This window comes from Antechinus flavipes, chromosome 4, assembly GCF_016432865.1.
Source record: "Antechinus flavipes isolate AdamAnt ecotype Samford, QLD, Australia chromosome 4, AdamAnt_v2, whole genome shotgun sequence".
NCBI lineage: Eukaryota > Metazoa > Chordata > Mammalia > Dasyuromorphia > Dasyuridae > Antechinus > Antechinus flavipes.
In genome coordinates, this window is record NC_067401.1 from 274,138,295 (window position 1) to 274,162,903 (window position 24,609).

The following is a 24,609-nucleotide window of genomic DNA, read 5'->3' on the forward strand; positions in this document are numbered from 1 at the left end:
AGTCAAAGACTAAAGCATTATAGGAAGTCAAAAGTGTAGAGGAGAAGAGAATCCCCAGACCTTTTGCTCTCTTCGGAGAAGAGTCCAAGTGGGATACAAAACAGAAGGGATTAGGTGGTATGGAAAGGTACTGTTACCCCAAAAGGAATAAAATTATGAGTAGGTGGGGCTTTGTCTGGCTAAATGACTTAAGTGTCTACCTAAAATTTGCTATTTACTTGGACATGTCTGCAATGCTGGGATGTGGAACATGGTGAAGCTATCATCTCTCAAGATTTTTCTCTGCTTCACTGCTACCTAAATCCATCATAGCTTTCTGGCTGTATTTAAACTTTGTTCATTTGCTATCTCTACTTCCATAAGGAGTTCTGGTTCCAGATGAAGATAAGATTATTTCTGTTGCATTCTGAGAGAATATTTCCTCAAAAGCAGTAAACCATGCAAGGGAGGGAAGGTCAAAAGGGAACATGAGACCAATTACCTTAGACTTAACCATGAGCCTGTATTAAGCTCTCTTGTTAACTACACAAAGAGGTGCTTCAGTAGTTTTTATTAATGATCACATAAAGGTTGGCAAAATCTCCAGTTTTATTTATTAAAGACCACTAGTGGCATGTAATGAAAGCAAAAAAACAACAACAAAAAAGTTGTTTTTCAAGGCAGAATTTGTTAAAGAAACAATTACATGACTTATTTGAAGTTAAAAAAGAAGAAAATAATTTATGAGTAAACTAACTTCCTTGCTTACATTAATAGTTTTTATTTATCTATTTGATTATCAACCAAAAGTGACAAAGACTGCAACTATTATAAGTTGCTCTTTAAAATACTGATCTCAAAGAGCTTTCCTGATTCATGTTCTTTCCCAAAACTTTCCAGTTTCTGAGAAAACAATTCCCCTTTGCTTAATAAGTGCTTGTTGATTGATTTATTGATATTCAGAGATGAAAAAACTGGTCATAATTTTTATGGTTTTTCAACAATTTCTACATGAAATCTGTGTCATTTTTTTCTTTTACTTTTTTTTGCAATTGGTCAATATATTTCTGTATCAATAAAATTCTTTCAGCTATTTGAACAGTTTGTTTTAGGTATCTCATACTTATAGAAGAAAATAGCTCTGGAAGAGAGAATGAAATCAAGACTCCACATTACTCTTTTCTAAAGAAATTCCAAGCAACACAGAGAAAGAGGTAGGTAAAATAAACAATGAAAAGTGAGAGAACATCTCTCAAGCCAACATTTTTACAGCCCTAAGAAAATGCTCTGTATAATCAATAGAGTAACCATTTATTAAGTACCCACAATATACAAAACCTGGTGCTAGGCACTGGACTGAATCTTTTCAACTAGTGTAGTGTAGCACCAAGAGTTTCTAACCCAGAAAATATGCAAATTCTAAATTATAAGCCTCATCTCTTCAAGAGACTCTTCATGACCCCATGAACCATAGCCTGCCAGAACTGTTTTTCTTCTACCCTCTTGTAGTTTGTCCAAGTTCATGCTCATTGTTTCCTTGATACTATGTATTTACCTGATCCTCTGGCATCTTCTTTTCCTTTTTTGCCTTTGATCTTTCCCAACAACAGGGTCTTTTCCATTGAGTCCTATTTTCTCATTATGTGGTCAAAGGATTTAAGCTTCAGTTTCAATACTGACCTAGTGAATAGTCTGACAATTTCTTTGACCTTCCATTGAATAATCTAACTTAATTTCCTTAAATATTGACTGATTTGACCTCTTTGATATAGAAGGAACTCTCATATCATCACCTTTTGAAAGCATCAATTCTGTGGCATTCAGCTTTTCCTGTAGTCCAATATACATCATTATTAGAATAATAACCATACATTATTACTATTAAAAACCATCGCTTTGACTACACAGATCTTTATTAGCAAGACAGTGAGTCTGCTTTTTTAGTATGCTGTCTAGATTTTCCATAACTTTCCTTTCAAGAAGCAAGCTTCTTTTAATTTTACTTACAGTTGCCATCCACAATGGTCTTTGAGCCCAAGAATATAAAAGCTGACCCTACTTCCATTTCTTCTTCTATTTGTCAGGAAGTGATAGGGCCAGTTGCCAAGATCCCGGATTTGTTTTTTTGGTTTGGGTTTTGTTTTGTTTTGTTGTTGTTTTTTTTTATGTTAAGTTTCAAGTCAGCTTTTACACTTTCCTCTTTCACTTCTTAATTCCTCTTCCCTTTCTGCCATTATAGTGTTATCATCTGCATATTTGAGATTGTGAATATCGGTCCTGGCAATATGGAATCCAGCTTTTGATTCACCCAGTCTGAAATTTGATATGATGTATTAAACATAAAATTTGAACAAACAAGGCAACAATACGAAGCCTTGTATTCTTTTTCTAATATTAAACCAATCAGTTCTTCCATGTTCAATTCTAACTTTTTTCTTGCTCAGGGACAAGTAAGATTATCTAATACTCTCATCTTTTTGAGGACTTGCCACATTTTGTGTTCTACACAGTTAAGGCTTTAGTGTAATAAATGAAACAGAAATAGATCTTTTTCTGCAACTCCCTTCCTTTCTTCATAATCCAACAAATGTTGGCAATTTGGTCTCTAGTTCCTCTGCTTTTTCAAAAATTATTTACTCTGATGGTAATTTTTAGTTCATATATATTGCTTGAAGCCCCATAAGTATAACCTGTGAGCATGTAAAATGAGTGTAATTTTCTTCTAATTTTCTTGCCCTTTTTATGATTCAGACCTTAAGAGATCTTTTCCAATCTAGTGGTCACTATTGTATTTTCCAAATTTTCTGGCATATGAGTGAAGCACTTGAACAGTATCATCTTTTAGAGTTTTAAATAGCTGAGCTGGAATTCCATTATCTATCTCTACTAGCCTTATTGTTAGCAATGATTCCCAAGGTCCACTTGACTTCATTCTCCAGGATATCTGATTCTAGCTCAATAACCACATCATCATCAAAGTTACCGGTGACGTTTGCTGTATAGTTCTTTTGTGTATTTTTGCCACCTCTCCTTAAGCTTTTCTGTTTTTGTTAATTCCCTACCATTTTTTGTCTTTAATCATACAGAATAGCTATATAGTCCCTTTCCTCAAGAAGGTTACATTTTCACTGGAGAAAAACAAGTTATACATATAAGTAAAAAGAAAAAATTTTTAAATGATTTCAAATAGATACTAAAAATTGAGGTGATCAGAAAAGTTCAATAAGGAGGTAGCATTTGGAGTAAGTTTTGAAGTGAACTATGGATTCTAAGAGACAAAGATGAGGAGATAATACATTCTAGACATGAAGGACAATCTATACAAAAGCATAGTAATAGAAAAATGAATGTTGTTTATGAGAAAGACTATATATACAATAACCAAATACTGTGCACAGATTCAACAATATCTCTTCACATTCATTTCTCCTTCTTACTATTCCTGCTATGAATAATCTAGCTTGGACCATGATTTCTGTTCACCTCTTTTTTTTTTAATTGCCTCTTATCCAATCTCTTTACCTCCAGTCTCCCCTGCCAACTAACATATACACACACATTCTCTCTCATACTTTCTTCTGTATGTGTGCAATACATATATACATGTATGTATACACATGTATATACCTGTGTTTGTATGTATGCATATATTGCTGTTTGATTAATCTTTCTAATGACCATGTATAATCTCCTTGTTGCTCAAAGACCTTTAAAAGTTTCCTATTTCCTATTAAAGTCCAAACTCTTAACTGGCATATAAGGATCTCTTTGACCTTTACAACTGATAATCAATCTGTCAACCATTTAATAAGCATTTGGCAAACCCCTAGTATGAGCCAGGCAGTATTCCCATCTTTGGGAATATAGACACAAAAATGGAAGTCCTACTACCTTAAAAGAGATTGCATTCTGGTGGGAAACAACATACATATGTAACTGCATATGTAGGTGGTATACATAAAATATATATGAATCAAATACAAGGCAATTTTGGAAGGAACTAGCATATGGGAGAGGGCCAGAAAAGGCCTTTGGGATTAGATGATGTTGATGCTGAATCCTAAAAGAAACTAAGGATTCTAAAAGGAAGAGGCCAGGTGGGAAAACATGCCATGCAAGGAAATGGTCAGTACTAAGGAAAGGATAGTCAGAGACAAGTAATGGAGTGCTGTATAAGGGGAAACAGCAAGTTTCCCAGTAGAGCTATACAACCGAGAGCAAAGAAGGAGGTAAAATGTAATGAGAGTAGAAAGGCAAGAAGGCATCAAATTTCAAAGAGCTTTAAATACTAAATTTAAAAAGTTTACATTCAATAATGGAAGTAATAAGAAACTCCTGTAATTGGTAAAGTGGAGGGAAGGAGTGACATGGTACAATCAATTCCTGTAGTGGGGCTGGGCTGCATTGGTACAGTGTGTACCAGAACGCAAACTGGACTCTTACCCTAGTGTCATAGACCTTTTCTGTCGACCTTCTAAACTGCCTTCAGCTAGAAAAGGTTGTACTCTGTCTCAGGTACTCTGTTGCTCTGAAATTTAGTTAGTTAAAATAATATGGAGCAGTTTGGGGGAGATGTGGGAGAATTCTTCCTTCTACTCTGTCATCTTGGCTCTGCCTCAATCCCTGCATTTTATTCCTAAAGTGATTTAATTATTAAAATCCATGTACAGGATGAACTGGAAGAGGGAAATAAATGAGGCAGAGAGATAAAGTAGGAGACTATTGCAACAGTCCAGATGAGAGCTGAAAAGAGACTGAATAAGAGTAGTAGCTGAATGAATGGAGAGACAGGAATATGTTCAAAAAATATCGTGCAGATAAAAATGATAAGATTTGGGAACTTACTAGATGGGGTGAGTGTAAATAAAAACACTGTGATGATACCATGACACCACTACTATATCTTACTTATTCTATGTTCTAGTCAATAAAATTATTCACCATCACTATATCTTTATTCACATCATTCCCTGTTTTACATATTGACATCATACTAACCTTTCAAGGCCTAAGATAAATGCTACACTTGCCACAATGATTGTCATGACCTTCATTCTTCTAGGTGGCAGTTTCTATCTGTGATCTTATGGAAACTAATATTCCCTTCTTATGTCATGATGAAATAGAATTAGCATATCTGATTTTATATATGTTCATATTTATTAGTAATGTTACTATACTGTTAGCAAATTCTATGCTTTATTCGTCTTTATATTTTCCCCTGGGTCTAAGAAAGCACATTATACATAGTATACATTTAATAATAGTTTACTGAAATGAATACTGGGGCAACTAGATGGCTCAGTGGATAGAATGCCGGCCAGAAATCAGGAAGACTCATCTTACTGAGTTCAAATCTGGTCTCTGGCACTTACCAACTTTGTAGCCCTGGGCAAATCACTTAAATGTATTTGTCTCAGTTCTTTATCTGCAAAATGAGCTAGAGAAGGAAAGAACAACTACTCCAGTCTCTTTGCCAAAAAAAACTAAAAAAGGTCACAAATAATCGAACATGAATCAGACACATCTGAAGCAACCAAATGACAACAACAACAAAATAAATATTAGAATATCACATTTCAAATGATCCCAAGAGTATCAAATGTAAATGCAAACCTTTGGTAAATAATTATGAATAAAGTGAAGGTAGCCTTCATGAGTACGTAATAAGCTACAACATTTTTTTCATAAAAAAAATAAAATTAATGTAAATGTTAATGTTAGAAATAGAAATTTAAAAGCTTGTATTTAGGACATTGTTTTTAATTATGTCTATACATACAGAACATTCAAGATTGGTAGGTTAAAGTTACTTTTAAAGGCTTTCCTAACATTTTCTGATACTGTGTTGAAATAGGCTTAATGTTACATTTACATAATTTTTGCATTTGACTTCTATATGGCATGAATATATTTAGATGTGAGCAAATCACAAGTTGTAAATATGACACGTTGATTAAAGTATAGTACTATATGAATCTTAATAGATATCTCTACAAAAAGTAAGAATTAAAACAAACAAAAATAACCTAAACACTAGCACATAAAACATTAGTTTGTTTATATTACTTTTCAGAGTATTAAGATGACATAAGAAGGAAAATGAAAAACATAAGAAAATTACTTTATAGGCCTATGGCTATATGAAATTAATTTAATGCCAACCCTGAGAATAATGTAAATTAATTTTGTGGCATCTACATTAAAATGAATATATTGTTTAAAATTAAACTTCTAATAGTAATGAAATAGATCTTAATGAGCAGAAAAGGAGAATGGTTTTTATTTTGCTTAAGAAGTTCATGCAAAGGAAAAAAAATGGAATCATACAGGATCTGAATTTTTGGAAACTACCAACTCACATTACTTTGGTACAACTTTTCACACTTAAAATTGTCACTTAAATGAAATTCTACATAGTATTACAATTTATATAGCTAATATTTATTTTCAATATCCTTAGTGGCCAAATATAAAATAACTTAAAATATTCTAATGCTAAGCTTCATTTTCTTAAGCTAACTGTGAATGAGATAGTCAGATCTGTACTTTTACAAATAGTGATTTGGCAACCATGTGATTGTAATTGAATCTAGGGAGGAGACTGGCTGGAGTGAGATAAATTAGAAAGATTTTGAAATAGTATAAATAAGTATTAATTGAGGTCTGAATTAGAGGAGCTATGATTTGGATTTAAAAAAAAAAAACCCAACAGATTGAAGATGTTAACAGAGCACAGTATAAAGTAGTGGGGCCATAAGAATGAAGGATCAATAATGATATTTAGTTGCAAGTTTGGGTAACAAAGAATGGGAGTAATATAGATAGAAATACAATGAAGAAACTTAAGAAAAGGGTGAGTTTACAATTTTAAACATAATGAATTTGAGATATTTGTGGATATCCAAGAAGAGTTGCTAAACTAATTGTAAATATGAAGAACTAGCGTCTAAGAGAGAGAGAGATGAGAGGTGGATTTAGGAGTCAATTAACATTACACAGAAATGTTAATTGAAAACTGACAAGAGTACCTTGAGAGAGAATGCAAAAAGCATGAAAAGGAACTTTGAGGTACACTCAGACACAGACAGAGGGACATGGATGTTGATTTTGCAAAGGAGACTGAAAATGACAAGCTAGACAGATATTGAGAAAACCACAACAGAATAGAGTTACAAAAACCCATAGAGGTGAGAGTATCCAGACTGTTATCTAACAATATCATTCATCTAAACATCTATTACAGTGTCAGCATAAAGCCTTACTAATAGAAGACAATGACTAGAGAAAAAAAATTTCCTATTGCAGTTTTCACTAAAAGAAAAGTTTGGGATTTGTCTTGGACTTGACCCTATTATGCCTCAAATCAAATATAATGTTATTTTATATAATAGATCAAGAAGTTCCTATGGCTTAATTGAATTTGTACAGCTACAAAAGTTTACTCAGAATAGAAAATTATAATACCACACCCAGCTTTTCTGCACATTTATCATCATTACTTTCACCAGCTGTCCAATTACCAAAACTGGATTAAATGTGAAAATAAAGGTAGAAATGTAATCTGTTAAGGTTTGGATTCATTACATGTAGCTCCCACCACCAACTGCCTTTTTTATCCTGACCCACTACATATGCTATTTGCATTAAGCTGCTGAAATGAGCACAAAGTCATATGCTGTGATTAAAGAATTGGGCAAGACCTTCTAATATGACTTTGGAATATGCATACTGATCACTGATGTTTTTACTTAAAAGAATTTTAACAAGATGATGCGTGGAATAAAGTTTAAAAATCGGTAAGCAAATTCTGAGAATAAATTAGTAAATAAATTAATATTAACTTGAATCACAATCAAACACTGTGCAACTCTCAGCTAGAAACCTAAGAGCATGATTTATACTCAAAATCAGTTATGCAGCCATCAACTTTTGGAAGTTAAGTGATTACTGGAAAGATACTATTACATATTCTTCAAGTTTTCAAATAAAACATAGGCTACTTCATGGCAAGCAGGTAAAAAAACACTCACAAGGGTACTGTGAAGATGATCTTTAAAGTCCTTTCCAATGCTAACATTCTATGATTCTAAGTAACAAATACACAAAAGGATATGAAACAACTTACTTTCCAATTCCCAAACAAAAATTCCATATTCAATTTTTTCTTATTAATTCATAAATAATAAAAGCAGTTCCTATTAAATTAGCAAGGTGGTTTGAAAGTAATGAATGAATTAATGAATTATACAGGAATTCTTCAACAGGCTACCTCCAAAAGTTCATTATGAAATTGGTTTCTGGGAATTCAAGACTTTTTCCCCACAAAAAAATATAAATGATATCTACATTCCAACTCTAGTCCATAAAGATTCATTTAACTCTAAAATGTAGTACCCCAATATATCATTTGTAATAATGTTTCTAAGGGAAAGTAGATTTGGAATACCAGGATTATCCCTACATTAGTCCTGGCAATATAAATCAACAGAAATAGAGCTTTGGTAGTGACTTCCTTAGTATGGTAGAGGGATGGTATAGATGGATGAGAGTCAGAAGCATTGTTTCTGGAGCCAGAGTTGTTAGAACAACTGAGGAATGGATGAAGCCTGAGGAGTTGGATAGAGACAGTGAGAAATAGCAATGGATAGATCTCTCCACTGCTCAGGATTTGTATTTTGGAGTAGAGGGAAACAGCAATATATCATCCTTTCTGTTTTCTCCTCAGTATTTCTGCTAACAAAGTAGATTTTTCTTCTAAGGGTTACAGATGCCTAGAATATTAAGAGCAGAGTAGTGAAGATGAGAGATAACAATGAGGAAAATCATTCCATGGGAAAAATAAAGAGCAAAGGAGAGGGAAATTTTAGGCAATAGGGGAGAAGAAAGTTCCCATAACAATCTGAATGAGAGACTGAGAAAACCACTTTGAATGAAGAAATATATAAAAGCATTTATTAAGTGCTCATTTTGTGCCAAGAACTTAATGGCTGGTAAGCAGGCATAAGAAACAGCTGCCTGTGTTAAAGGTAAACTTTCTTGTTAAAGTTATTTACATTTTTCTGAAGATAGCCAGAATAACAGCATTTTATTAAGCTAGTTATAACAAATGAACAATCAGAATAAGTACTCTTTTCAGTCTCTTGTAAATTTAAGTCACACTTTAAAACAATGTTCTCAATTATATATGATTTGCAAAATGTCTCTAAGTTCCACATTGATGATTCATTACTAAAATTTAAATTCAGGAAGGCTAAGCTCTAAAGAACTTTTATTTGAACTCTTGTTCACTCTTCATCACTACATAAATCCTAAACATGCTTATCAGAAAGACTGTTCTAAACTCCCAAACTCACTACCAAAGAGACACATATACAATCTAGAAGTTTAGAGAAAGATAAAGGCAAGTATGCATATGCCATTTATTTTCCCCTCTGGTATATTAAAAAAAATTGTATTTTGTCATCTGCCCTCTTCAATGAGCACATCAACACAATACATCTGAATAACTCCCTTTTACTTTTGCATTAATTATAAAAATTCTCTCTGGCTTTTATATCCCCTCATAATCTATATCCTTCCTAACTAACTTTCCAGAACTTTATTCCCTTCCAGTATTCTACTATCAAGTGAATGTGGCCATTTCATCTCCTGATTTCATGCCTTTTCATCAGGTATCCCACATACCTAGAATGTTCTCCCTCCTCAGCCTGCTTCCCAACTTCCTGGCTTCGCCAAATCAACTAAAATCTCACTTTGTGCAAGACACATTTCCCAGTCCTTCTGAATACTAGTGACTTCCTCTGAGATTACCTCCAATTTACCGGATATATCTTGATTTTACATACTGTTTGCATGTTGTTTCCCTATTAACAAATAAGCTCATTGAAGTTAAGGGCTAGTTTTACCTTTCTTTGTATCCACAGTGCTCAGTACAATGCCTAGTACAGAAGTACTCAATAAGTATTTACTGACTAATTGATAATACTTTTTACAAAAATACCTTTTATAGCTGAAAAAGCTGAGGACCAGAGATGTCAAATGGTATGTCCAAATGTTACAAAGGAAATAATGAAAAGATCAGGTCCTATGAGTCTAAATATATTTGTGCTCTTTCCAACTGTACCACCTTCCAAAGCAAATATAATGTAAGGGTAAAAAACACCCTCTGTTTCTGAGCTACACTCGTGGTTATTAAGAAAATATCAGCAAATGCTGGCTTATTTATATTGCCTTCTCATCTCCATAAAATGTTTGTGATATGATACTATGCATGATCAAGAATATCCTTGATGAATAGAGGAGAAAGAAATATACAAAGTTTTGTGATGATTTTTATAGCACACCACATCTAAGTTAGTCTCAAAACTAACAGACATAAAGAATGAAAAGAAACTTGTTCTACCACTTTATTTTTGGGAAAAAACATACAAATATATATATATATATATATTTGTATGTTTTTTCCCCAAAATACACATACACACATATATTACAGGTATGTGTGTATACCAATAGAACAAGATACATTTAAAAAGATTCTTTTTGTACAATAAATCTTTCCTACATTTGCCAAAATATTAGATAACTCTATAAGAGAAGGAATAATTTTGTTCAACAATCCGCTGAGAATTAACATCAAGTGAAAACAACAATAGGAATGGATAAATATCTGTGTGTGTGTGTGTGTGTGTGTGTGTGTGTGTGTAAGAATACACACACAAACTAGAATGAAAAAGCATTTATTAAGCACTTACTACATGTCAAGCACTATGCTAAGAGCTAGGAATAGAAATGAAAATGTGAAAATGCTTGTTTTCAAGAAGCTCATACTATAATTGGGGGAGACAATATATAAAGAAAGGTTCAATTCATGATGAATGGAAAGGCCAGGATGTACTCAGGTTCTGTCAAGGAATGGAAAGAAGTCAAGGCCCCAAGAAATTTGGGAAGCAATAGCAGGGCATATGGTCTCTAACTAAGAGGAAGTTTAAAGTATACTTGGACTCTAAGATATCTTTGACAGAAACAGGGACAAGAGTGGAGGTGAGAAGAGAAGACAGTGTCAGCATCTAGCTGAAAGTGAGAAATGGCACTGAGGCAACAGTTGGTTGACTTGTGGAAGGGGAAAAAAATCTTTGATTCCTTGCCTAGACATGTAGCGATGTTGGTCATGGTGATCAAACTGCTCATTGGATTATATGGGGTATTCAACAGTATCACAGAAAATGTCTTGCTCCAAGTCCAAAGACAAAAATAATTTCCTAATAATCATGAGAGTATTATTTGCAAAACCTATTTGAAAATAATACGGTGCTAATTTCACTGAACCCTGGAACACTGCTAAGACTCAAAGAAAACTCTATTAGAAAAACATCAGTTTAGACTTCAATACCGGAGGGAGGTGGGAGGAGAAGAAAAATGCAAATTTCCTAGACTTTGATTTTCCAAATTAGTTCAATCCACTAAGCTCATTCAATTAATATGCATATCTTACTAAGTGATGAAGATAAACAATGGACATAAAAAATTGAGCAGGTTATGTCATATTTAGAAAACTATAATACTTTCAGTGATTTTAAGTTATTTGATGCTTCAGAAATCCATCTCTTGAATATATATATATATTCTTTCCGCACTGTGCCTAGGAAATAATAAGTACTTAATAAATGTTGACACTGATTGACTGGTGATATGAAAAGGACTATCAGAAGAATCAAAACTGTAAGTGACCCAAAGGGCAACAGAAAAGTGCATGTTTAGTGTAACAAAGTTTTAGAATACTACCAAGGAAGATTGCATATAAGAAATAATATAAAAACCACTATTGAGAACATTTGGGACCAGAAAAAAAAAAAAAAAAAGTATGGTTTAGATAGACTAGGTATATGATTCTATTCAAATCTGAGAATAGGATGGAAAAAATTAAAGAACATACAGCTCAAAACATTTTTAATCTTTTCATATTATGGACACTTTTGGTTGTCTGTAAAAATCTATGGATGATCACCTTTCAGAATATTTTTAACTTAATTGAAGGAGGGGCAGTTAGGTAAAACAGTGGACAGAGCACCAGCCCTGGAGTCAGGAAGACCTGAGTTCAGATTTGGCCTCAGACACTTAACACTTTTTAGCTGTGTGACCTTGGTCAAGTTACTTAACCCCAATGGCCTCAGCAAAAATAAACAAATAAATAAGACTTAATGAAGGAAATGTTAAATTTCAGTTAGACATTAATAAAAATAAAGATGATTTTTTTTTCCAATCCAAGTTCAAAGACTCCCTAAAATCTATCCATAGATACCATCATGGAGCTCAGGTTAAGAGCCTCTGCTTTAAAATCAATTAAGCCTGAGAAACCGCATTTTATAGTGGATATGGCAATAGACTTGACTCAGGAAGATAAGAATTCAAATGCTATTTCAGACACCTGCTACTTGTATGATGCAGGGTAAGTCATTTAAACTCTCTAGGCTTAACCTTTTAGTTTCCTCATCTATAAAAGGGGTGGGTGAGACTTAATGAATCTACATTTTCTTCCAATTTTATTTTATAAATAATGATTTTTTTTTTGCATTTATTTGTTTCTTATCCAGTATCTAGGCAATGCCTTAGACAATATAAGCACCTAATAGATGTTTGCTGAATGAATGAAATACAAAATATTGAAAACTGACATCATCTTCCTTTCCACAGAAACACCATTAGATTTCATCATTATTGTCAGAGACACTATGATTCTAGAATCACAAATCAACAATTAACACAAAATGATTAAATAAATGTCTTGAAAAATTTGTGTTCTAAATGGCAGATGTGGTCATTATAGGAGCTCAACACAGAGAGCTCTGATTTACCAATATAATGACAAATGCTTTCTCCTAGTTAGGTCATGGTCATTTTGCTATCAGATTCTTAATAAGAAAGGAGTTTTATGTTTTAAATCAAGAGAGTAATGGCATCAGTAAATGCCTACTATGAATAAATCATTAAATCTTAAGGTTAGTAATTTATGTGAATGGTCATTTCTTCCATAATATTGCCATAAAATTAAAGGAAACCTAAAACAAATTCATTTAAGCATAACATGGTATATTTCTATAAAATATATTTTTTTAATCTGAAAGTAAATTTACAACCAAATTTATATTGGTCATTTTACTTATAGTGTTGAATTAAGTTTTACCTTACTTCAGGTGGTGGATTTGGGGAATAAGGATTTGCAGAACAAGCCAGAATTCTAATGACTGCCCCAGGATGATAAGTTTCCAGAACATGAACAGCTGTAGGATATACTGGTTCTTCAAAAGCAAGTTCTACATAGTCCTGGCTTTGAAAGTTTTGTGGAGTTCTCCTGAATGGCAAGGAAGCACTGGGACACTGATTCCACCATGTTCCATAAGTCCGAAACACAGCAGCCTGAGTAAAATCCCCGGAACTTGGGTACACATTTGGTATGCCTGCCAAATTCCACATGGTATATGACATACTGTTTTCACTGCCATAATGAGAACTGAAATCCAATACTTCTTTGGCATACTGGATTACTTCTGAATTAATAGGTAAAGTTCGGCTGTTGGATTCAATAGTTCTACGGCTGTTCATCATTTCTCCTCTTGTAGCTGTCCTGGCTCTGCGCCGAAGGCATATATAATAAAACATAGTCAGAACTGTTAACATGGGAAACACTGGTGACATCTAGATATGAATTATGATGCTTCTAAAGGTCAGGTGTCCTCAGTAAGGTACTTTAACTCTTTGAAGGATCTTCTGAAAAAAAGAAGTGCTAAGTGAGATAGAATGATTTAAATAGGTCAGAAAACCACGTTCAAAATCCAAACAAATAAGTTCTTCTTGACTCTGATTTGTCAGAAACTTCCAAAATTGTTGAATGATATGCACAGAATAAAGATCTGATATTTAATAGCACAAATAGATTAAACAATATATTAGCACTAATTCGAATTTTAATTTCATTCAGCTTTTTTTCAAAGTCTTCATAGATATCTTGGAAATGTGTAGATAATATAAGTAGATAGAAGTATGATAACAATAAGAAATATTTTTGCTTTACATGTATATCTAGAAGCATATTTCATGAGATACTGTCTTTTAATTTACTACTTAGTTAAAAGTATAATAGTATAAACTACATAAATATTTGATCTAAAGAGTTTTCCCTGATATTGAAACAATTTCAAATTTTAACATCCTCTATCACTTACTACTGTTCTCTTCCAAACACATATAGCACAGATTTTACATTAAAGAATATAATTTTTTGTAGTTGATAGTTCATCCAGACCTAATAAAATTAACTACCTTCCAAATTACAGATCACCAGAAAGTTTAAACTTATAATTCTTAGTATTATTTGTTAAAGTATTTTATGTTGGCCACTAGTTTGCCTATAAATCACTCACCCCACATGTGAAAATCACAGGATATCCAAAAGAAACTCAGAAGTTGGCACTCATCCATAGGTCCAGAGTAAAGAGATATTCTAGGTTCTATGCAGATTTCATAGATGAAAACTGAAATGATAATTTTCATCTGTAAGACAAAAGTTGGGGATTTGTTAATAATAAATAATAGTTACTTAGTCAAACACCTAATAATTATAACAGATTGGTAAATGAACTTTAAAGGTCCTTATTTCATAACTATTAACTATAATCTTAATCACAGATTATGTAAATTCTTCACTAAATATATTTTACTATTAACATAGAAAAACATATTTTTTTTAAAAATGGCTGTATATAGTTAAAAGATACTATTTAAAGATCAATAAAATTAAATTGACCTGCTTCTCACAAGTAAAATCTTGACTACTATGAACTTAAGTTAAAAGACAAAATTATTTATCACTCATGTGTGATGTTGGTGTTTCCAATTTGGTCAAGTAATTGTTATCCAAGCTCAAAGTATGCTTGATTTACTGCAGGAGGGATTTTATCAATATAAAACAAAAAATATTGATAAAATTTATTTTGAAAAACAAAATGCAAGTTCGGAACTCTCCTAGAAGAGGGAATTTTGACGAACGTCAGGGATAACAAAATATTGCTAAACAAATAAAATAAAGCAAAACAGAAAAAAGAAAAGAGAAAAAATATCTGAAGAAGTAAAAGACATTCCACACCTATGTTGTTAAGAGGCTGGAGAGTAGAAGAATACTATAAAAAGTAGAAAGTGATATCAGAAAGAACACTAAACACTTGGAATTCAGAAATAAATTTAAGTCTTTTCCAGAAGAAAAGGAAGTCACATTTAGTGAGAAAGAATGAAATGAATGTCCTTCAAGGAATGAAAAATTACATTCCCAGGTGCCATCAGATGAAATATAATCCAATAAGGGTCAGAGGAAAAAGAAAAGAATAGTAGTTGGTGATTTTTTCTGTAGAAGGATACTAAGACAGCTATTTATTCACCTGATAACAGAGAGGTTTGCTATCTTCTCAGAGCATATAACCAAGATAGAACAGAAAGCCTCTCAAGATTTGTGTACTATCCACTTCTGGTAATCCACATAGGCATAAATTATATAGCCAGAAGAAACCAAGAAAGCACTGCCAAAGATTATAATATTTTTGGCAGAAAACTCAACACCTTAGAAGTACAAGTCATATCTTAATTATGCATCAAAGGCAAGGGATATGGAAAAACAGATTTGGGAAGTGAGCAAATAGTTAACAGGATATTTGTCTCAGAATATAAGCCATTGCTTCAATATAGGAATGAAAAGCCCCCAGCTAGGGATAAAGCATATCTAACAATTGCTAGTGAGAATTGTCTGGACTCTTGGAAATCTAATTAAAACAGCTTTAAACTGAAAAGGAAGGAGCAGAGAAATATATGCCAATGTATACTCACCAAGGAGGCACTACAATAGAAAGTTAACTACAATGCAGAAAGTATAACACCTGAAACACTTAGAGGTTCAGAGAAGATAAAATGCATGAATAGAGCTAGTAATGAATGAACCCATGGGTTCAGCTGTCTATGCATAAATGCAGAAAGTATGGCTTGATAAGCATAACAAATTAGAAATCCTAACATAAGAAGATAAATTTATAATAACAATAATAGTAAGACCAAAAGCATTTATATTGTGCCTACTATATACAAAGTATTGTGCTAAGTGCTTTACAAGTATTATCTCATCTGATGCTCACAACAATCCCATGAGGCAGATCTGAAGAAACTGAGGCATCAGAGATTAAGTGATTTACCTAAGGTCACAAAGTTAGTATCATAACTTCACAATCCTCACATGTGAACTTAAATCTTCCTTCCTCCAATCCCCATGCTATCCACTGTGCCAACTAATTTGACTTCTTAGATATCAACGAGGCTTGATGAGATCCATGGAGTAGATTATAAGGTATTCCATATTTTATATAAAAACAGTACACATTATCAAAAAAAAAAAAAACCCAACAAAATAGATAAAATGAGGGTAAATAGGTTTAAAAAAAAAAAAAAAACCAACACTGGTAAAATGAAGGCAGAGTAACTTTGAATATTAAAAAGATCTAGACATGCCCACATAAAGAAATCTAGAAACTAGAGAAGAAACGCATAATGGAGAATATTTAGATGAAGAGCAATAGAAGCAAAAACAAAAGTAATGCTGTCACCTGAGCATACTATAATCCTTTTGGATGGAAAGATAAAAATAGATAAGATCCCAGGGCCTAAAATTCTATTAGAGCAGGAGAACTTGGAAATATATCAAGAAAAAATACAGTAGTTGGTGGGGTTTCTTTCTTTTGTTTTGTTTTGTTTTTTACTTTTTATACTCAAGGATGAAATTCTAAAGACACAAAGAGAAAAAAAATAAAATTAAGGGAAGAAGAAAAAAGGAAGCTGTCTAAAAAGGTCAATGCATATGCTTAGGGAGCTTATGAACCAACTTAGATATTCAAAGATGAATATTGAAGGTAAGAGGGAGCTAGATGGATGTCTAGTAGAAATTAACTATAAAACTCCATATGATATGAGGTCAAAAGTACTAAGATAATTGAGGGAACAATCTGAAGGAGGATAGGACAGTAAAAAATTGTTCTACTGATGAAGCAACAAGATATTCTAGCTATAATAATAGCTGTAATAATAATAATGATGATGATGATACCTCAGATTTATATAGCATTTAATATATGTGCTTATTAAGCATTGTGCTAAGTATTTTTAAATTATTATTTTCATTTGATCTTCACAAAAAACTTAGGAAGTAGATACTATTATTATCACCATCTTATAAAGAAAGAAACTGAGGAAAACAGTTTAAGTAGATTTGCTTAGGGCTACAGGACTATTAAGTGTTGGAAGACAAACTTGAACAAGATCTTCCTGACTCTAGGACCAATACTATCCAACCAGGGGCCCAGGCTTCTTGCCAGTATGAATACTCTGATGTCTATCAAGATCTCTCCTCCATCTGAAGACCTATTCATACCAATTACATTAATAAGCTTTCTTTCCAATAGAAACTCTCTAATGTAAAATAAGAGACAAATGTACATGTCCATTATATTTATAAGAAATTTCTCCAGTGCTGCTCTTCTGATTACTAAATCACTAAATTACTAAAAAGATCTGGGTTCAAGCTAAAAGGTATCTTACAAAAAAGCTTCTTAAACTTTTTTTACTCATGACCCCTTTTCGTCCAAGAAATTTTTACATGACCTCCAGGATATAGGCATATAAAGTAGATATTTACAAATCAAACATTTACTGATAATAAATCATAACTTCACAATCCTCACATTCAGTTACATGTCCCCATGCACCCCATTTAAAGAGCGTTCTTATACTGATTATTTTGAAAACCTTTCACTGAAGTGTATTTTCCATGATGCTGAATAAGATCATAACAGAAATTAGCTTAGATCTATTTGTAAATTAAATAAGTCATCCTAATAAATAAATATAATATTCAAACTGTTTCAAACATCCTTCATTGACTCTAGTCATTCTATAAAGTTAATAGTAGCAAAATAAACTTCCATGAAATAATACTCTTATGAAATAATATGAGTTTTGTTGCATTTTACAAATAAGGTAGGTGAGGCTCACTTTTAAAGCAAGGCAACTTGGTAAAATTAAAACAAAAAATTATGGAGAAAGAGAGAAAATTTCGGTGAAAAGGCACAAAAAAAGAGAAAATAAAATAGCCACTAGGAGTAGAACATAGCCGTGGAAGAACAGATGGATAGAATTTTATTTCTATAACATCTCTCATTATCTCTCTGCTTCTCTCCATTCTCATAGCCACCACAATGGTTCATGACCTCATTTTTTACCTAGACTATTATCTTTAATTATTATCTTTTAAACTATTATCTTCTTTAGTTAGTTTCCCTGCTTTGGGACTGTACCTTCTGAACTCCATGTTCTATAGTTACCAATCCAGGTCTGACCACCTATAGGATAAAATATAAAAGTCATTAACTTAGTAGTCAGAAATCTTTAAAATCTAGTTTCAATTTACCTTTCTAGACTTTTACATTATTTTTCTTCATAGTAACTAAAGTCTAGTCTAACTCAACTATTAGCTATACAAAAAGGGGTGCTACAAACATTTTGCACATTTAGGTCTTTTTCCTTTTTTATGATGGCATACGGACCCAATAGAGACATTGCTGGATCAAAGTTTGGTAGCCCTTTGGACCTTGTTCCAAATTGCTCTCTGGAATGGTTAAATCAGTTCACAACTTTACCAACAATCAATGTCCCAGTTTTCCCACATCCTATTCAACACTTAACATTATCTTTCCTTGTCATCTTCACCAATCTGAGAAGTGAGTAGTAATACCTCAGAGTTGTCTTAATTTGCATTTCTCTAATCAATAGTGATTTAGATCATTTTTATATGACTAGAAATGGCTTTAATTTATTCTTAAATACCAATTTTAACACGCCTTTCCTGAGCTACCACACCCCAGCTATCAGAGCCTTTCCCCTAAAACCATCTTGTATCTATCTTGAATATGTCTTATCTATCTATCTATCTATCTACATATATAGATATATGTTATCTCTCATAGCTATACTATAAAGTCCTTAAATACAGGCCTGTTTCACTTTTGGTTTTGTATTCAAAGGGTCCACCATAGTGCCTACCATGCGTAGTCAGTGCCTAATAAATATTTGCTGACTGAAGGCAAAAACTATTATATTTGTGTCTTTATATCCCTAAAACCTACCATACTATCCTGCGTGTAATAAGTACTGAATTGAACCATATTACTGACATATGCTTCAAAACTGTCCATATAGTTCTGAGCTTTTCCTTAGGCATGGGAATATTTTGTGATAGCTAGTTTATACACACTAACTGCAAAATTGCATTCCCAAAAGAGGAATGTGGGAATTAGGAGAGCATCCACTGACAAAATTACTCATTTATCTATAGGCATGGAGGCAAGTAAGGCAAGTAGTAATTTGCACCCTGATTTTGTGAAAAGAGTGATTGCAAAATATCACTCTGATACTTTCTAGACCACTTTCTTGTGGTTCTTAAAAAAAGGAATAAAAGACAACTGAGAGGGTATAAAAACAATAATGCTTTTATTATAATAATATGATTTTGTATAGGTACTAATGTAATCTAAGTTCACAATATACAGTCAAGGCTACTATTATTTTTATATCCACTTGAGAAAGAGAATAGAGATATTAATTTTGCCTGGTCATAAATAAATAAAATTCAGATGGTCTTTGTTATATCACCTGTTTAAATAATTGCACCCATCATCTTTTTCCAACATTGTTTAAAAAGATGACCAATTTCTAAAATAAATTGAAATTTTAAACTAGCAGCCAATGAGTACAAAAACAAAATCATTTTAACTTGTACCATGAGATTTCTACTCTCCTTGGAAAGCAATTTGTTTTATACCACATGATTCTATTATAATACAACTTTATTTTCAACTGCATCGTTCATATTCTAAAATGCTTTACAAAGTTAAATAATACAATTACAGAGAAAGTAATAGCAGTGGAAAAGAGAAATTAAGAGGTATAGACAAGGGAGAACATATGTTTTCTACTGAGATTTGAAGTGAGATGGAAAGTCGATGAGGCGGAGAGAAGCAGGATGGCAGAGGAGTTCTGCCTGTAACAGCGGTAACCAGTTTGAAGGAAAAGGAGTTTATACTAGATAAGTAAAAGGAAGGATTGAAAAATGAACTGAAGTCAGGGTAAGGGAAAGATTGGGTTTAAACAATATGGAATTGATTCTTTAAATCAATTTAAATGTGGAAAAAAATTCTTACTGGTATAAGAGAATAAAAGGGGGAAGAGTAGAACAGAAAATAAAGCACAGGAATATTTTGAAGGCCATTAGTAATACTATTCTGAAATGGTCCATGAGAAAAAAAAAGTCCACATGACAACAACGTAATAAAGAAATTAAAGTATAAATGGGTATGTCAACAGCATACTAAAAAATCTGGACGTAAAAAAATTTTCAACAACATTTTACATATATACATACATATCATACACATATATATACATGATATCATATAGTCATAATATGTCAATAAAAGAAAACTTTAGAGTTGTGAATATTGCCAAAGTATTCAGGATCATATCACATTGAGAAGATATTTCTAGCTCAGTCAAAAACAATACAAGAAAAAAATAAAAGAAAATAGAAAAATGACTCAAGAAAGGAGTCAAAATTAGGTGTGTCTGTTGATCCACCCTCCTCCCCAACATATATATATTCATTTCATTATTAATTAAATCATTAAAATTTATCATTTATTTGATTATTAAGCTTTATTATTGATTTAATTAAGTTAAAATTAAATTATTAAATTATTAAATATAAATATATATAAAATGAGACAATTTGAGAAAAAGATGTTTTACGTATAAGTTTAAATTAGTAATTACACTAAAATTGTGTATATTCTTTGACTCAGTGACAGCACTAGTAGCTATTTATCCCTAAAGAGGTAAAAAACAGAAGGAAATATTCTCTCTCTATAAAAATGTTTATGAATACTTTTTTTGTAATGATTAAGAACTGAAAACAAAATGAGTATGTATCAATTGGAGAAAGGCAGAAAAAACTGTGGTATATAAATGTAAAGGCTATAATTGAGCTGAAAGAATTGATGACTATAAAGAACTCAGAGAAACTTGGGGAGGCTTATATGAGGCAGTACATGATAAAATTAGTTGAATAAGGAAAACAGTTTACACACTAATAATAATAGTGCAACGGAAAACAATAGCAAAAGACTTCAGAACACTGATAAATTCAGTAAATAATTATGATCTCAAATGAACTGATGGCAAGCATGCCTCCCGACTTTCAGCAGTCTCATTGACTAGAATGAGAAACACACATTCAGAAATGCCAATGTTTTGATTTGTTTTGCTAAATATTATTTACTTGAGCTTCATTTCAAGAAAGGGAATCGTTTGAGAACAGAGTAAGGAAGGGAGGCTGGAGAAGAAGGGAGAGAGACAGAAAGGTGGGGGGGGAGAGAACACAATTAAACTTGCTTTAGTTTTACAAAGGTATATTTAAATAACATTAAAGAATAAAAGTAGAAAACTGACCAAGAAAAGGCACCCCATAAAATCATGGGGGAAAAAACTTTCTACAAAAATTTGAAGGATTCCATAAATTGGCATAAAGGAAGTAGGGAGATGGAGGCTCTAATAAAAAACTGAAACACAATGAGCAAGAATCAGACATATGAATAACTATAAAGATATCCAGAAGGAGGATGGAATGAAACATTGAAAATTCACTGGATCAAGGAAAATGAGAGAAAAAGAAATACTTCTATTAGTACAAAAGGAGGCGTGAATATATAAAAGATTTTTCTGTACTATTGCCACAAAGAAACTCTGATGGAAATTAAAGGAGGATTCATGAAAAAGGTGATTGGACACATAAAAGGAAGCTATTTCCTAGAATACTGATTTTTTAAAAAATATATATTCAAAGTTTTAAAATACAAGTCTGTGTAAGGATTTCATTACTGACATAGACAATTAGAAAAAAATGTTAAAGGGAAAAGAACTGATTAATGGAGAAAACACAAACAGGGACAAGCCAAAATTGTACTTTAGTATTAAACATCTAATCACCCATCATTGACTTCCTACTAAATATTTTCTGAATATCTCATTAACATCTCACACTCAACATATCTGAAACAGAATTCACTATCTAATTATCAGTATCACCCCACAACCCATTCTACTTACTAACTTTATTATTTTAGGGCAAGGACATCATCATTCTCAAGGTCATTCTTCTTTCCCCTCCCCCATTCCCCATTCTAATTAGTTGGCAAATCTTCTTGATTGTACTTAATACCTCTTAAAATGCTCTCCTCTTCAATCACGGGGCAACGACCTTATTTCAAATGTTCATCAATTCACATTTGTACTGCTATAATAATTTACTATTGGTCTTCCAATTTTAAGTCTCTCCTTTCTCCAATCTATCTACCACATAGCTTTTCAAGGACAGGTCTGATTATGCCACTATATTGCTCTAAACCCTTCTGTGGTTCCTTATTACCCCTTAACTTAACATTTAAGACACCCTATAATCTAATTCCCATATACCTATATGAACTGATTTTGCAAAACTCTACTCTATATTTTAGTAAATTTGGATTAAGACCAGTTCCCTGAACTCTCTAATCTATCCCTGACACCTATGCATTTGCACAAGCTTCTCCCTATCTTACTCTGCAAACTTTTTTAGTACCATTACTTTCCTTCAAGGCTTAAATAGAAACTTTTTTAAATCACCCCAATTACTACTACTCTCTCCTCAAATTTTCTTGTACTATGCCTATCTGCAAACATGATATTCACCTAGTACAATATAAAGTCTCTAAGTACAAGCATAGTAATTAATAAATATTTAGTGAATTAAAAAATTATTGTACTTCCATAGGAAAAGTTTGTGGGAAAAGGAGCAAAAGAGGAGAAAAATAAGGAAAAAAAAAATCTCGTAGATGACTTGGGTGGATTTTGAACAGTGAAATAGGTCAGAAATTAAACTTGGGAATGAAAAAATAAGTAAAATATGAAGGAGTTCATATTTTACATAAGTAAATATGAAATATTTATATTTCACATAAGTAAAATATGAAATAGTTCCAGATTTTGGTCCAAATTCTACCTCTAAGATACAAATAAAACAGTATCAAGGACAATAAAGGAGGATATGAAGAGATAAGCTTAATAAGGATAATGATTAAGTTGTTGGCAAGAGAATACAAGTTAAGTTAGATAATACAGGTGAAACAATTATAGGGCTAAGCAAATTGAAGAATGGAAAATTGATGAAACAGACATGACACATAAAAACTAAGGGGAAGTAAGTGGCATTTTAAGTAGTTATAAAAACAGAGAAAAAGGAAAGGAATTTGAGCTGTATTATCAAGTTATTATGAGGTGATAATTACCTACAAAAAAGTTTTAACTAGATGCTTAGGCTCAGGTACATACCTATAAGCAGTTTCAAGAAAGAATGCTGAAAATATTAACCACTGTGAAGGATTTAGACAAATTGTGCAGTGACTTTGATGTTTCTAAAACTATAAGTTGACCTCCCTCTGGGGGAAAAAAAAATGGTGAAGGAATTGGAAGAACACATCTTTATATTCTAGGTCCTTAGTAAGAACAAAAGGGAAAGAAGCAAAGCTTAATAATTTGAGCACAAGAGGAGAGAAAGGCACACAGGAGAGGAGATTTGACCTTTGTTAGGATGATGAGGGATATAAGAATAATGTACAGAGCAACAAGGGAAGGAAAAGTACAATTGTACAATTATAGTTTTAAAATAATTAGTGATACTGGCAAAGAAATCAGCATAAGAGGAAGCAGTAGCTCTTTCCCAAACAACTACTCCAATAAAGATCTGAACACAAGCACCAGACCAGATGATAGGGGATCCAAAGAGAAATCACAGTGAATCATTTCTTTTTTCAGCTCGTCAGCAGAGGGAGATAGCCAGGCTACATTGTGGCCTACAATATTTTACAGAGCCTGACCCAACACAAACTCCCAATTCTTGAAGTAAGACTTGAAGGATAAAAAGACAACAATAAAAGATACCAATAATAAGGAGTTATTGTGGGAAAAGAGGCACCCAAAGCACAAATCTAGAAGAAAAAAACAGCTATAACATATATGCAAGCAGTCTCAAAGAAAAACAGTTTATGCCTTGATGTCCTAGAACCAGAGGGTAAAGGTAAAATAGCCATTGAAAGAATCCACCGATCACCTTCTGAAAGAGTTTCCAAGGAATACTGTAACTAAATTCCAGAATTATCAGATCAAGGAGAAAATACTGTACGCAGACAGAAAGAAACAATTTAAATATCAAAGAGTCACAATCAGGATTACTAGGACTTAGTAGCCTCCACTTTAAAGGATCAAAGGGCCTAGAATATAATATTCTGGAGAGCAAAGGAGCTTGGACTGCAGCCAAGAAATAACTATCCAGCAAAACTAAGCATTATCTTTCAAGGGAAAAGTTTGACAGTCAATGAAATAGGGAATTTTCATTTATTCTTGATGAAAAGACTAGAGCTGAACAGAAAATATGATCTTCAAATACAGAACTCA

At 32.5% G+C, this 24,609-nt stretch overlaps 1 protein-coding gene across 2 annotated transcripts in view; it reads right to left on the reverse strand.

Annotated features, from left to right (window-relative positions):
- Positions 1 to 24,609, reverse strand: part of FBXL4 (F-box and leucine rich repeat protein 4) — a 126,156-nt gene that overhangs the window by 83,665 nt on the left and 17,882 nt on the right. For both annotated transcript variants that reach the window (XM_051997436.1, XM_051997437.1), the window contains exons 2-3: positions 14,403 to 14,532; positions 13,166 to 13,749 (exon numbers count right to left, since the gene is read on the reverse strand). In XM_051997436.1, the coding sequence (XP_051853396.1) occupies positions 13,166 to 13,677 (512 nt within the window). In that variant the 5' untranslated portion in view covers positions 13,678 to 13,749; positions 14,403 to 14,532. The remainder of the gene's footprint in view (positions 1 to 13,165; positions 13,750 to 14,402; positions 14,533 to 24,609) is intronic.